Genomic DNA, 16,485 nt, shown 5'->3' with positions numbered 1-16,485 from the left:
CATCATTCCCACAATCCTGATTCAGAAGTTGCAGAACCTGGGCCTCTGTACCTCCCTCTACAATTGGATCCTCGACTTCCTAACCGGAAGACCACAATCTGTGCAGATTAGTGATAACATCTCCTCCTCACTAACGATCAACATCGGTGCACTTCAGGAGTGTGTGCTTAGCCCACTGCTCTACTCTCTATATACCCATGACTGGGTGTCTGGGCATAGCTCAAATATCATCTATAAATTTGCTGATGATAGAACCATTGTTGGTAGAATCTCAGGTGGTGACAAGAGGGCGTATGGGAGTGTCGCAGAAAGGCAGCGTCCATTATTAAGGACCCCAGCACCCAGGGCATGCCCTTTTCTCACTGTTACCATCAGGCAGGAGGCACACACTCAGCGATTCAGAAACGGCTTCTTCCCCTCAGCCATCTGATTCCTAAATGGACATTGAACCCTTGGACATTACCTCACTTTTTTAATATACAAGGGTATATTATTTCTGTTTTTTGCACAAATTTTAATCTGTCCAATATATGTATACTGCAATTGATTTATTAATTATTATTATTATTATTATTATTATTATATTATTATTTTGTGTTTTTTTCCTCCTATATTATATATTCCATTGAACTGCTGCTTCCAAGTTCACATCACATACCGGTGATAATAAACCTGATTCTGATTCTGCATCTAGGTTTTTCATTACCTAACAGTGATCTCAATAACATAAATAAGCAGTACATCAAATAAATAGCTAAGATAAGGAAAGGCTCATCCAATGAAAAGTCACAAATGAGTATTGTAGGAGAGTGCAGTAAGGCTTCCACAGTATCACAATCAGCGCAATGATCATAAAATTATTAAAAACCCATTGGGTTGTAATCTGTGCTGGTTTTAATAGATTAATCTCTCCCAATTAGAAACCAAAAAGGAAATGATTGGAATATGCAGTGTCTGTGGAGTGAGGAATATTCAGTTAATTTTACAGATGAATAATGCACAGGGGAACTGAGCGTTTCTCATACAGGGAAAATGGGTTATCTGAAATTGTTGTATTTACTATAGAGGCTGGAAGGCTGTCATGTGCCTGGATGGAAGACAAGGGGCTGATCCCCAACCCTGTGTTGGGTCCTGTTGGAATAGTGCAGGAGACCATCAATCCATAGGTCATATGGGGAGTGGAAGGGAGAATTAAAATGACAGACCGCTGGAATCTCAGGATACTGAATGAAGACATTTTGCAAGAGGAATTGTTATTGAAAGGCATTAACTCAGCATACGTTAGAGAAGGGAGCTTTCATAAACTCCTTAAAACTAATCCTGCTGCCCTGCTATTTCTCTTACTGCTCTGCAAGCTTCACCTTTTGAAGTTCACATTCCACTTCCTTTTAAAAGTTGCAGCTTTCCCAGGATCTTGGGTCAACAGCCTTCACCCATAGCTCAGCACACCCCATGTCACATCAGATCCAATATTTCTTTGGGCAGATTGTTCAGGAACAAATTCCTCATAAAAAAACAAGCTCCAGCCTTGTCAAGGAGACCCTGTGGCGTACAGGGGCTACTGGCAAAACACGGTAAAGTTTGACCAAATGCTACACAGAATACCGTAACAGCCGGCTAAGTCACCAACTTCAAGCTTAGCCAGCTGTCAAACACTTATCTGCCATTCACATTCAAACACCTTGAAATCAATTGTATCATTTTAACAATGATTGAATAAAACTATGCAAAGAAATAGAAAATACTTCAATGGCACAGTGGAACAGCTGGTAGAGTTGCTGTCTCACACCTCCATGACTCTGGGTGAATCCTGATTTCCACTTTTGACTGTGCGGAGTTCTCCCTGGACCGTGTGGATTTCCACCAATTGCTCCGGTTGCTTCCCACATCCCAAAAATGTGCTGGTTGCTACCTAATTGGTCACGGTAGCATAGAGGTTAGCACAATGCTATTACAGCTCGGGGTATCGGAGTTCAGAGTTCAATTCTGACATCTTCTATAAGAAGTCTCTGTACATCCTCCCCGCGGAACATGTGGCTTTTCCCCAGATGCCCCAGCTTCCTTCCACAGACCAAGGATTCTCTGTAGGTTAAGTGGTCTTAGTAAACTGTCTCGTAATTAGGTTAGGGTTAAATCGGGGTTGTCGGGGATTACTGGGGTGGTGCAGACCAATTGGCTGAAAGGGCCTACACTGCACTGTATTCCCCAAATAAATAAATTAAAATTACGGGCAAGTTGATGGGTATGTGGGGAGAATAATGGGTTAAGGCAGCGATTCCCAACCTTTCACATACCATGGACCAGTATCATTAAGGAGCCCATGGACTCCAGATTGGGAACCCCTGGGCTTACTGATAAAATGGATCCTTAATTGCCAATATGGACTCAATGGGCTGAAAGGCCTGTGTCTGTGCTGTATCTCCATGACAATTATAGATATTTAAACATTCAGCCATTCCTGTTGTGGAAGTGACATGGATTGCTGACACTCCACCTGGTCTAATTTCAAAAGTACAGGTGCTGGAATATTTCAAGAAATTAATGCTCTGCTTTGGACTCCATGAGGACTTCAGCGTCAGAACACTCTCAGGAGATCAATGGTCAAGAGTCCTCCAGATCGTTTGGAGTCCCACAAAATGCTTGCACAGAAGTCCCAAGCTCCCACATACATTAAAGAAAAATCCAGGTCATTGAATCTCTTTCCACTGCCTTTCAGATGATAAGTTTCCTGTACTAATGCAAAGTGCTTCTATTCCCTCCAGATCTGGATATTTTACTTTTTAAGTTCTGTCTTCTGATTGCTAACCTCCCTGCTGTTGATGTATGTAGGTTAGCATTACCCAGAATGGGCTTAGCAATACTATGATCATATCTCTGAAAATAATTATCTACCTACTGTGAATCTGAAATAAAAGCAGAAAATAATGTATCAGCACTGTTGGATGGTCACACTGATAACTTAGTTGAGGTTCAGTTTCAGAACTGAAACATGACAGATCGAAAAATATTCTAATAAAATCAGGAAACTGAGCAGATACTGCAGGTAGCACGAAAATTAGTGAGTAGTGTCTTTGAAAAGCACATTTATGATACTTTAGCTTGTTAACAATCCTCTTGTGGTTCCATATAATGGTAGTGGGTTTGGAATTGAGGAAGTTGGAGATTGAGGAGTGAATAAATGTACTGCAGAGGCTCTTGCAGCTTTTCATTACCTATCTGTGATCTTTGTTCCCATCACACCACCTAGCCTCATCCCCTGCCAAACTTCACCATTCCCTTCAGTCCTCCCTTTCTAACCTTTAGTTATCTGTTCTCAGTAAATTTACTGCTTCTCTGCTAAACATTTCTTGTCATTTGGTTGAACTGTGCAGCTCGAGCTTGACCCTGTCATGATCTTTTGGTTTCTGATTCCTTGGGAAAATCTCTGGAAGAAAGCAGTAATTTGGAACACATACCAAATCACAGATCTGGAGATGAGGGATTTTAGCTACTCTGGCTACTTTAGTGGGGAAGTTGGTGTTATTTTTCCAGCAGCAGAAATGGTTGAGAGGATATTTGATAGAAAGAGAGCTATGGAAAGGTACAGCAGAGAAACAGATCCCTCTGTCCACCAATTCCACACCAGTCATCAAGCACCCTCTTTTAACAGAACTTCTACTATAACCTGTTTTAATCTCTCCACATTTTCTTCAGACACTGCCATTGCCTCACACAGCAGGAGCATTTTACAGTGGGCAATGAACTACCAACCTGGACACCTTTGCAATGTGTGAGGAAAGCAGAACAGCTGCGAGAAACCCATGTAATTTCAGGGAGGCCATTCAAGCTCACACAGACAGCAAACCAGGTCACAGCTGAACCCGGATCACTGGGACTGTGGGCAACAGCTTTACTAACTACTATGCACTAGTAGAACTGCAGTCTCATAGCTTCAATATACAAGATCATGACAGATTTAATAAAATAATTTACTAAAATCGCTGTTCCCTTCAGAAGGTAGTTCAAGGACCAGTGGACACAGATTTAAAGTGATATACAAAAATGCAGAGTGACGCAAGGATTATTTTTAACTGATTATGATCTGAAACTGCCCATTAGGGTATCAGAAGTGGAGCAACAAGGCCTTCCAAAAAGAAATAGCAAGGGCAATTGAGGGAAAATAATAAGCAGGCTATGGGAAAAGAGTACAGAAGGAAGGACTGATCTTTTAAAATCAGCACAGATTACGACTCAGTGGGCTTTAACCATTTAATGATCATTGCTCTCACGACACCTTACTGCACTTTTCCTACAATTCCCTGTTGTGACTTTTCATTCGATGCACCTTTCCCTACCTTAGCTATTTGTTTGCTATATTGCTCAGTTATGTTATTGAGATTTAGGTAAGGAAGAAATAAGATCCACTGTTCTTCACTGTCCTCTCCATTCAGATTCCCTATTTTTCATCCCTTTGTCACTTCTACTTATCATCTCCCAGCTTCAGATGCTATTCCCTCTTCTGCCCATCACCCCCAACCTCACCTGGATCCACCTATCACCTGCAAGCTCCCACTCCACTTTCTTTATACTGGATACCTTCTATCTTTCTTTCCAGTCCTGGTGAAGCACCTTGAATTAGTAAAATAATGGCTGATGTTTCACAGCTAACAAAGTAAGCCTTTGTTGGTTTACTTCCTCACTCAACTGCCCTTAAATTCTTAATGAAACCACCACGTCATACCACATCACAACAAAGAAACACAGAGCTTCCATTAAAATCAAATAATCCCACACTGAAATCATCATTAAGTTGGCATTTTCTCCCCCATTCAGTTTCCAATATGCTAATTGCCTTAAGAACTTCAACCTGTTGGTTAAGCGATGTGCAAACAATATCTCATGTAATTGAGAGCCACAGACCAGACATTGTGCTTATAGATTATTTTCCCCTTTCCAAAATAATCCCTCAGAAAATCAGAGTAAACAAACCACAGACAAAATGCTACTCAATAGAATAAGCTCATATCAGATGTGTGATGGACACACAGTTAGGAAGTGACTTTACCTGTCAAAAGCAGTTGATCCAAGGCGTTGTTTAATGACATCACTATTCAGTAACATGGCAGGACCTAGAAAGAAAATTTACATCACATATAATGCATATAATGTTCATTTTTAGTGATCCCCACAATCTTAGGTCACAGGGAAGATGACTAATGCATTTTCCAAAACTCCCCAGGGGTACGAAAAGCTCCCAATTAAATGGAAAACACAGACATAATCCCTTTATTCAATGAAGGGAGACAAAATGCAGTAAGGTTGACATCTGTCACAAAAAAATGTTAGAAGTTATTGGAATTGGTTTATTGTTGTCACTTGTACCAAGACACAGTGTAAAGTTTTGCTAGCATATTGTTTGTACAGAGCAAATCATGACACAGTGCATTGAAGTAGAACAAGGTAAAACAATAACAATGCTTTATAATGTGCAACTGCTACAGAGAAAATGTAGTGTAGGTAAACAAGGTGCAAGATCATAATGAGGTAGATTGTGAGGTCAAAAGTCCAACTTATCATACTGGGAAACTATTTAATTGTCTTATATAACTATTTAATAGTAACACCAGGGTAGAAGCTATCCTTGAGCCCAGTGGTAGGCCATTTAGAAAACTCAAGAAAGGCAGATAACTTTGATGGGTTTGTACTATATTTGATCACAGTATATCCCCAAAGTGATTGCCCCTTCAATATTTCTATATTTTATCTATATAGCAGCATTGGCCAATCATTCCAGGATATCCTCCCTCAGTATTACAGTAATGTTTTCCCTAACCACCCTCTTTCTTTGATATTCCACCCCTTCTTGAAACTTTTATATCCAAAGTCCATTACAGAGCTGTCATACATTAGGCTTGCAATGTGCCCTTTATCTGTGATAATACCTTCATCCCCATTCCTACTACACCCAACACTGGTCAGCAAATCACAAGCATCATAGAGCAAGAGAACCAGCCCAGAGACCCACTGAGTCCATGTCAAACATCAAACAGCCATTTACTTTAACCCTACGCCAAGACACTTACATACTCCTGCATCTCCCCATCAACTCGTTCCAAACACACCTCCCTCCACAACCCATCCGCATGCTAGAGGTAATTTAAAGTTCCACACAATCTATCAAAAGCGCACCTTTGGGATATCCAAGGAAACTGGAACACCCAGAAGAATATCACACAAACTCCACCCAGACAATGATAGCACAGTTTGTAGAGTGTTTGCCTCTCAGTTCCACACACCGAGGTTCAGTTCTGGCCTCTGGTGCTGCCAGGGTGGATGTGCACTTCCTCCCAGTGACTGCATGGGCTTCCTCTGGGGTACTAGGTTTCTTTCCCCCACATCCAAATGACATCTTAAGTACCAAGTGTAAAATGTCTCCACAATGTAAGCAAGTGGTAGAAACCAGGGTGGAAGAAACAATAGGAACGTGAAGAGAATAAAATAATATTAGTTGTAATTAGATGCTTGATGGTCTGTATAGACAATGGTCCCCAACCACCGGGCCGCAAAGGAACAATATGATTTGGCGATATGAAACGATGAGTCAGCTGCACCTTTCCTCATTCCCTGTCACGCCCACTGTTGAACTTAAATGCACGCGAGGTCATCAGTCGGTCATTAACCTACAACTACACAATGAGTAAAAAAACATCGCTTGAGAGTTTCTTTGGAAAAGGTGATAGGGACATAAAAGGCCTAACGATGATGATAACGCAGAGACAGCTGAGGCTGAGACTGCAAAAAAAAAGAAAGCTTCCTTCAACAGAAAATACAACAAGACGTACATAAAATATGGCTTTAATGCGACCGGTGACTCGCACGCTCCCTGTGTGTGGTATGTGGAGACAAGCTGTCTAATGAGGCAATGAAGCCCTCAAAACTGCTTCGGCACCTTGAGTCCAAGCACCCTGCACTTAAAGACAAACGCGTTGAGTTTTTTGAGCGGAAAAAATGTGAGCAAGTGGGACACAAGCAAGTGCTGAGAGCCACCATCTCCACAAATGATGCTGCTCTGAGAGCGCTGTACTTAGTGGCTAGCCGTATCGCTAAGGCTAAGAAGCTTTTCACTGTTGGTGAAGAATTGATTCTGCCTGTTGCCAAGGACATGTGCTGTGAACTGTTGGGAGAAGCTGCAGCTAACAAGATGGCACAGGTTCCTCTTTCAGCTACCACAGTTTCAAGGAGAATCAATGACATAGCGAAGGACATCGAAGCACAGCTGTTGGAACGGCTTAACAAGTCACCATGTGACAAGGAGTGGATAGCAAAACTCGCTGATCTGTATGACATCTTCAACCTGCTCAATGAACACAATTCGTCACTTCAGGGGAGAATGACAACTACCTTCAAGTTGGCAGATAAAGTGTCTGCTTTCAAAGCCAAACTGGAACTGTGGGAACGGCAAGTGGACAGGGGCATACTTGACATGTTCCCAACATTAGCTGGGATTTTGGGAGAGACTGAGGCTGCACCTTCCTTCTCACAGCTGGTGCACGATCACCTATCTTTGCTGTTGACAGAATTCGAGCATTACTTCCCAACCGCAAATGACCCAAGACGTGCAAAGGAATGAGTCCGAGACTCATTTGTGAATGTCCCCGGTGAATCATCCATGTCAGCGCGAGAAGAATATCAACTTCTCGAGCTTGCAAATGACGGTGGGCTGAAAAGTATGTTTGACATAACATCTCTGCCAGCATTCTGGATCGAAGTCAAGGCTGAATTTCCTGAGATAGCCACAAAAGCACTGAAAACGTTGCTTCCATTTCCAACATCATAACTCTGCGAAGCAGGGTTTTCTGCAATGTATGCAATGAAAACTAAATTGCAGAATTGACTGGACATAAGGAACCCCTTTCGAGTATCGCCGTCTCTCATCACTCCTCGATGGGACTGTTTTGTTGCAGGAAAACAAGCCCAGGGCTCCCACTGATTCAGCGATATTGGTATGTTGCAATGATTTTATATGTTCCTTCGAGGAAAATATGCACGGTGTGTTTAATATCCAAACGTTTCTTAAAATGTTATGATGCTATTGACTTACAAGTGACGTATAATTGACTAATCACTATATTTATGCAAGGAAAATAAGCACTGTGTTTAATATCAAATTCGTTGACAAACCCTTTAGAAATGAAATCGAGTGTATTAGCCACTTCTAAGTGACTTATAGTTGACTTATCACATATATTCCTGTTGTGAGTAACACCACCCCTTCCCCCCACCCCCAGCAGCCGGTCTGCAAGAATATTGTCAATAGTAAACCGGTCCGCGGTGCAAAAAAGGTTGGGGACCCCTGTGTATAGATACAGAGGGCTGACCAGCCTGTTTCTGTGTGGTACTACATTGTTCATGACAGCACCCGATGTCAGGACTGTACCCGTTTCACACTACTGCTCATCTGCCTTGATGGGTTGCTCAGGTTTCAAAACGAAAACTGCAGCAACCATCTGCTGGATTGGGAACTGGGAGCAGGATTGGTAAAACAATGATTGGCTGGATTTGGCTTTCTACAGGGGAAAGGAGGGAAAGCAGAACAGTCACAAAGCATTACGGAGATTGATCAGGGAAATACGAGGGGATGTATGGTTAGGTAAGAAGGGTTAAAGCAAAAACAACCACTCCCTTACTAAAAAACAAAGAATGCATGTGGGGTTAAATAGCACTTTCCTGCTTTTATTTCTTATGTCCTTATGTATTAACTAGAGTTAACTACTGCTTGTATGGTTAGGATACCCTGGTAGCTAAAGCATCACATTCCACAGGTCAGGGTTGCCCGTGATCCAGTGTAATGAACGCTTCACTGCCACACAAACATTTCCTCCCACCAGAAGGAAAAGCAAATTATATTGTGCCGTTCTCAGCTCCTCAAAAGCCACATATGACTTTGACAAATAGTAAGAATTAAGTTCTTACAAACTAATGATAAACCTTCATGAATCAGTGCCTGGAAGTCGGCTGCAATCTTGGTCTCAATTATGGGTAATATGCTTGAAGGAGAGTATATAAAGGAGATTAACCAGTAGTATTTGGGATTGCATTCTGGAATGAAAATTGAGGGGATCAGTAGAGGTACTAAAAATGGTGTGGGGCTTTGATATGTTAATTGGCAAGAAACTGCTTCGCTCTGGTAGAGGTTCAGAAAGCAGAAATTTAAGGTAATTGACAAAACATACAGGGGAGACAGAGGCAAGGATAATTTGCTTTATGGTGACCCTATATCCAGAATTCAGTACCTGAGCCATAACTGAAATAGGTTAATCACCAGAAGCAACAAAACCAAGTAGCACCAGGAAGTAAACAAGCTAGTGCCCTGGTGCATCACAACAAATTGGAGCGGGATGCCCTCAAAACTGAGGAGATGCATATTGACTTCAGGAGAAATGTGCCTTCTCTCCACCCACTTGTCATCAACAACTCAGATAACCTGGGCATTGTTATTTTGCAGGACCTCATATGGGAGGTCCTCACATTCCTTCATTAACAAAATGGATGCAGCTCTTGCAGCAATTGGTAAAATTCCATCTTCCCCAGAATATACAGGTGGAATTCTACACGCCATCATAGAAAGCATCCTTATTACTGTCTAGTCAATGCAGCAGCCTCTCACAATATACAGAGCCTTGAAAATTCAACTCCCACAACTACTTTGACATTTTACTGTCTCATTTTCCAACCCAAAGCAGACTGCCAGAGCAATCATGAAGTGGCCTCAAATGAAGAAAATTGAGATCCTTGAGTGGCCCAGTTGGAATCCTGACCTTAGTTCAATTGAACACTCTGGTAAGGTTTCAAGATTGCTGTCCACTGCTGCTCCCCAACTAGCCTGGCACAGCTTGAGCAATTTAGCAAGGAGGAATAGGCAAATTTTGCTCCATCACATTGTACGAAGGTAATAAAGTCTTATCCAAAAATAAGCTGTAATAGCTGTGGGAGGTGATTCAACTAAGCTCTGAGCAAAGGGGGATTACTTTTGAACTGCTGACATTTCAGTTTTTGGGTTTTTAGTTTTTCAGGCTTTACAATGTTCCCTGTTTTTTAGGCTCTACTGTGAAGAAAGGAGCATGTAATTCACAAATTAAAAAAAAATCTCAGTTAAATTCATCAAAATCCCTAGTTGTAATATTTATCTACATGAATGTAGGGCTGGGGCCTTTATGAGAACTACAGCAAACTGTCGGGTCTGCAGAAAAGATCACTGGAGGAAATCCACCATCACTGCAAGACTTGTATATAGTATATCCAGGACAAAGAAACAGGCAGGAAAAATCATTGCAGACAGGACCCAGCCCACAAACTGCCTTTTCAAAAAGCTTCCTTCCAGAAAGCACTATAGTGGTATTAAAACCAAAAAAAACACACCATCTTAAAAGTTTCATCTCCTAAAGCAGTTAATCTGTTCAATCATTCTAGTAAGCCCTCCCAACCCCCTATATTCATTTCCCCAGTTACTGCACTGCATTGTAACACACGCTGGAATTTATGCACACTTTATTCCATATCTGTACTTTAACATTCAACTTTATTTTTAAAATAATTCTTTATGCTTTATAATTGTGGAGTTTTTCTGCTTCTTGTTGCATGTCACACCAACACATCACAGAAAATTCCTAATACACGCAAATGTTTTTGGTGAACAAAGTGGATTTTTCATCCGTGAATGGCAATATTCAATAGCAAGTGAGTATAGATACATACGCTAAAGAAGAAATTATCTGAAGAGCAGGAAAGTGAAACCAACAAACAGACACGAGAGACTGCAGATGCTGGAAATCTGAGCAACACACACAACATTTGCCAGATGAAACTCTGCAGGTTACCAGCATCCATGGAGGAAAATGAATAGTTTATGATCTGGGCTGAGACTCTCCTCGGCCTAAAATGTTGATTGTTCATTTGCTTTCATTGATGTTGCCTGACCTGCTGAGTTCCTCCAGCATTTGATGTGTGTTGCAAGTCAAACTAACGATATTGTTTATGTAATGTGCTGTAAGGTTTCACTGCTTTTGGCTGGGCCAGAGGCTGTTTTCCCCTAGACAAATGCATGTTGGCCAAACTTGAGGGTTACATTTATTACAACACACACAAAATACTGGAGGAACTCAGTAGATCAGGCAGCATTTATGGAAATGAATAGTCAATGTTTTGGGCCGAGACCCTTCTTCAGGACCTGTTTGGAATGGGGAAGATGCCAGAATGAAAAGGCAAGGGGATGGGAAAGAGGCTAGTTGGATGGTGATAGGTGAAGCCATATGGGTGGTAAAGATAAACGGCTAGAGAAGAAAGAATGCAAACAATTTATTTAAGATTTTCTCCCTCTCTTTTGGCTCCATGAATAGATGACACTCTGATCTCTTACTATACCTGTAGAAACCCTTAGGATTCTCCTTCACCTTATCTGCGACAATGACCTCATGCCTTCTTTTATCTCTCCTGATTTCCTTAAGTATTCTCTTGCATTTCTTATGCTCCACAAGTACCTCATTTGTTTCTACCTGCCTCTTCCTGCTATTTACCTCCTTCTTCTTAACCAGGACCTCAATATCTCTCGAAAATCAAGGTTCCTTAAACCGGTTATCCTTTCCTTATATTCCTACAGGAGCATAGAAACTCCATATTCTCAAAATGTCACTTTTGAAGGCCTCCCACCTACCCAGCATACCTTTGCCTGAAAACAACCTGTCTCAATCCGCAATTGCCAAATCCTTTCTGATACCATTAAAATTGGCCGTTCTCCAATTTAGAAACTCAACCCGAGGACAGGACCTATCCTTCACCACATTTGATATTGACATTAATGGCATTATGATCACTAGATGCAAAGCGTTCCATCGTCTGCCCTGTCTCATTCCCTACTAGGGGATACAGTATTGTACTGCCTCTGGTTGGAACCTCTATGCATTGATTAAGGAAACTTTCCTGAAAACATTTTAAAAACTCTTCCCCATCCAAGCAACACACACAAAACGCTGGAGGAACTCGGGCAGCATCTATGGAAAAGAGTATAGTCAACGTTTTGGATCAAGACCTTTCATCAGGACTGGGAAAAAAATGAGGAGTCTGAGTAGGCACCCAGCTCTTTTACAGTATAGGAGTCCCAATCAATATGTGAAAGTTAAAAAAAAAATCCCCTATTACAAGCTTATCTTTCTTGCAACAGTCTGTAATCCCTCTGTAAATTTGCTCCTCTAAATCCCACTGCCCACTGGGTAGTCTACAGCATAAGCCCATTAATGTGGTCACCCCTTTCTTATTCCTCAATTCCACCCATCAAGCTCAGTAGACAAACTCTTTAGCCTAACCTGTCTGAGGACTGCTGTGACATTTTCCCTGAATAGTAATTCCACCCCCTCCCACTCTATCATATCTGAAACAATGGAGCCCTGGTACTGGTTAGGCACAGGAGTACGTTCAGCCAGAGACTCATTCCACCGAGATGCAACACTGAGCGTCATAGGAAGTCATTCCTGCTTGTGGCCATCAAATTTTACAACTCCTCCCTCGGAGTGTCAGACACCCTGAGCCAATAGGCTGGTCCTGGACTTATTTCCACTTGGCATAATTTACCTATTATTATTTAATTACTTATGGTTTTATATTGCTATATTTCTACACTATTATTGGTTGGTGCGACTGTAACAAAACCCAATTTCCCTCGGGATCAATAAAGTATTTCTGTCTGTCTGTCTGGAAAATTGAGCTGCCAGTCCTGCCCCTCCTGCAACCAAGGCTCACTAATTGCTCCAATGTCATGATTCTACATTCCGATCCATGCCCCAGATTCAATCACCTTTGCTATAATACTCCTTGCATTGAAATCTACACAACTCAGAATATTAGTCCCTTCTATATAACCATATAACAATCACAGCACGGAAACAGGCCATTCCGGCCCTCCTAGTCCGTGCCGAACTCTTAATCTCACCTAGTCCCACCTACCCGCACTCAGCCCATAACCCTCCACTCCTTTCCTATCCATATACCTATCCAATTTTACCTTAAATGACACAACTGAACTGGCCTCTACTACTTCGACAGGAAGCTCATTCCACACAGCTATCACTCTCTGAGTAAAGAAATACCCCCTCGTGTTTCCCTTAAACTTTTGCCCCCTAACTCTCAAATCATGTCCTCTCGTTTGAATCTCCCCTACTCTCAATGGAAACAGCCTATTCACGTCAACTCTATCTATCCCTCTCAACATTTTAAATACCTCGATCAAATCCCCCCTCAACCTTCTACACTCCAATGAATAGAGACCTAACTTGTTCAACCTTTCTCTGTAACTTAAGTGCTGAAACCCAGGTAACATCCTAGTAAATCGTCTCTGCACTCTCTCTAATTTATTGATATCTTTCCTATAATTCGGTGACCAGAACTGTACACAATATTCCAAATTTGGCCTTACCAATGCCTTGTACAATTTTAACATTACATCCCAACTTCTGTACTCAATGCTCTGATTTATAAAGGCCAGCGTTCCAAAAGCCTTCTTCACCACCCTATCTACATGAGACTCCACCTTCAGGGAACTATGCACTGTTATTCCTAGATCTCTCTGTTCCACTGCATTCCTCAATGCCCTACCATTTACCCTGTATGTTCTATTTGGATTATTCCTGCCAAAATGTAGAACCTCACACTTCTCAGCATTAAACTCCATCTGCCAACGTTCAGCCCATTCTTCTAACCGGCATAAATCTCCCTGCAAGCTTTGAAAACCCACCTCATTATCCACAACACCTCCTACCTTAGTATCATCAGCATACTTACTAATCCAATTTACCACCCTATCATCCAGATCATTTATGTATATTACAAACAACATTGGGCCCAAAACAGATCCCTGAGGCACCCCGCTAGTCACCGGCCTCCATCCCGATAAACAATTATCCACCACTACTCTCTGGCATCTCCCATCTAGCCACTGTTGAATCCATTTTATTACTCCAGCATTAATACCTAACGACTGAACCTTCTTAACTAACCTTCCATGTGGAACTTTGTCAAAGGCCTTGCTGAAGTCCATATAGACTACATCCACTGCCTTACCCTCGTCAACATTCCTCGTAACTACTTCAAAAAATTCAATAAGGTTTGTCAAACATGACCTTCCACGCACAAATCCATGCTGGCTACTCCTAATCAGATCCTGTCTATTCTTGCTCAGCCTTTCAATATTTTTGTTCAGGGACCTTGAAATGAAATAAATAAAAGACACATTTAGGACTGATGTCAGGTCGTGGTCAATATGTGACAGCCAAAGCTTAAACGTAAACCCTTAAAAACAGCAGGATACTGCTAGAGTGGGATTACTAGATCTGGATGGATAGATGATCTGAAAATAAACACAATTAGCACATTAGATACAATACTGATGAAAATACTTCATGCAGACACACATCCTGTTAGCAAAATAGACTGTCTCATGATATCATTTTGTTGGTTACATAAAAACTGAAACTACATCATTTTGTAATAAAAGATAATCTTATTATGAAAAAGCACATAATAGAATAAACTATGAATAATGCATGTCATTAAGCAATAGAAAGCACAATATAATGGAGCAACACAGTCACTAACGTCAGGGAAAGCATTTGAGTTGTACGCAGCTTATAAATGAAGTTAGGAACCACCACAGCCCCTCAACCAGTATGCCATATAGTCAATATGACAGTAGATGGAGGAATGCATCTCCTGAAGGGATCATCCTGCACAGTAGGGTGATTGGATTATAAACTGAAGAACACAAAAAAAGGAGCGAGATAGCACAAGTAACCAACAGCTCACAAAATTACCATTACTATAGTAGATACACTTCTGAACTGCGATTGCCACAGTCTGCAGCCTGTAATTTTCCTTTTAAGGGTGTTCTTTGAACTGACTAGACAATCTGGTGCTTTTGTATTCTCCTGGGGATTCAGTGAATGAGACACTCAGGAGTGCAGGTACGGCTATTGCTGGGTCGAGGCCTAAAGGCGGAAGGGGAACATGTGATTGGCTCCTCCTGTCTTTGCTACTGCCTTCAGGCGGGAGGTCCCAGGCTGCCGGGTTTGGGAGCAGTTGTTACCCTGCAGCCATCGGACTCCTGGACAAGCTTCACTCACCTCGGCACTGACCAGACTCTGCAGCTGGGGACTCACTTTTGGCAACTCTGCAGTTCATATTCCATGTGTTTTTGTTTATTTTTTTTAAACCACTTGCACGATTTGAGCAAGGCGTCAAGGCCGAGGGCGAAGGATGAACCGGTGTTTAGCTCACTGCTCTGCAAGGTTTCCTCGCTTCAGCACTGAACTGACTGCAGTTGTGGTCTGCAGTCAATGATGAACTGGCTCCGTGGATCTGGCCTGCAGTCATCGGACTCCTTAACTGGCTTCACTCGCCTCTGCATTGAACTGGTTTCACGGTTGTGGATGGTTAACGTTCTGGGTGTTATTCCCTTACTTTTTTTTATTGTTTGCGCAATTTGTTCTCTTTTTTTTTGCACCTTGGGTCTTTAACAGTTTTTGTTGTGCAGATTTTTAAAAATGGATTCTATTGTGTTTCTGTTTTGTCACTGCCTGCAAAACGACAAATCTCAAGGTTGTATAGCATATAAATAATTTGATGATAAATGTACTTTGAACTTTGAAAAGAGTCATCAGTTTGCATTATGGGGTCATCACTAAGATTTAGCAAGACAGCAAGAACTCATTCTAAAACTTATAAGAATGATGAAAGGAAGTCTTTGTCCTGAGAAAAATGCTGCCTTGCTTTAGGATATTACATCTATAGCTGGGAGAAGAATAAATATTGAATTGTTATTGATCTATATGGACCAAGGAAAGCAGAACATTGTTGTACTGTATGAGCAAACATTGCCACTGGAATCAATACACCCATTCTCATTCCATTGACCACTTGATTATTTCTGTGGTTGAGGGAAATGCTGTTGCAGGGTGGAATGACAAGAAGAAAGGGACATCTGAGACCACTAATTCACAATGCATGGCAGCAGCAAAACTAATGGCTAAACCGTATGAGCATACCAATTAGGAGCAGGAACAGAGCACTCAGCCGTACTCCATTTGGTGAAACCTGATTGTAACCTCAGCTCTGCATTCCTGTCAACCATACTGACCTTTCAGCCTCTCTCTAACGCACTTTCACAACCTTGCTCAAAGAGTGAAAGCAGAGTTCCAAACACTTCCAATTTTTAATGAATGACACCTCGTCTCTTAACAACCTGCATTTTCAAACAGTGCCTCCAGTTCTAGATTCTCTCATAAGAAACACATCCATTCACATCATGCCAAGGTCTCTGCAACTGTTATTCATCTCAGTCAAATTTCCCTCACTCTTCTAAACCCCAATAAAAACACACACAGTCTGTCTAACAATTCCTCATGATGCAACCCATACATTCCAAATACAAGTCTGAACTGCTTACACTGCATAAAATATTTT

General features: G+C 41.6%; 1 protein-coding gene across 1 annotated transcript in view; it reads right to left on the bottom strand.

Annotated features, from left to right (window-relative positions):
• The window catches only part of pnpla7b (patatin-like phospholipase domain containing 7b), a 331,521-nt gene that overhangs the window by 139,650 nt on the left and 175,386 nt on the right, over positions 1-16,485 (bottom strand). The window contains exon 23 of the mRNA XM_073052200.1: positions 5,045-5,108. Coding sequence (XP_072908301.1) covers positions 5,045-5,108 — 64 coding nt within the window. The remainder of the gene's footprint in view (positions 1-5,044; positions 5,109-16,485) is intronic.

This window comes from Hemitrygon akajei, chromosome 7 (assembly GCF_048418815.1).
Source record: "Hemitrygon akajei chromosome 7, sHemAka1.3, whole genome shotgun sequence".
NCBI classification, from domain to species: domain Eukaryota; kingdom Metazoa; phylum Chordata; class Chondrichthyes; order Myliobatiformes; family Dasyatidae; genus Hemitrygon; species Hemitrygon akajei.
The sequence above is the reverse complement of the archived record's forward strand: the minus strand, read 5'-3'. Positions and strand labels throughout refer to the sequence as shown.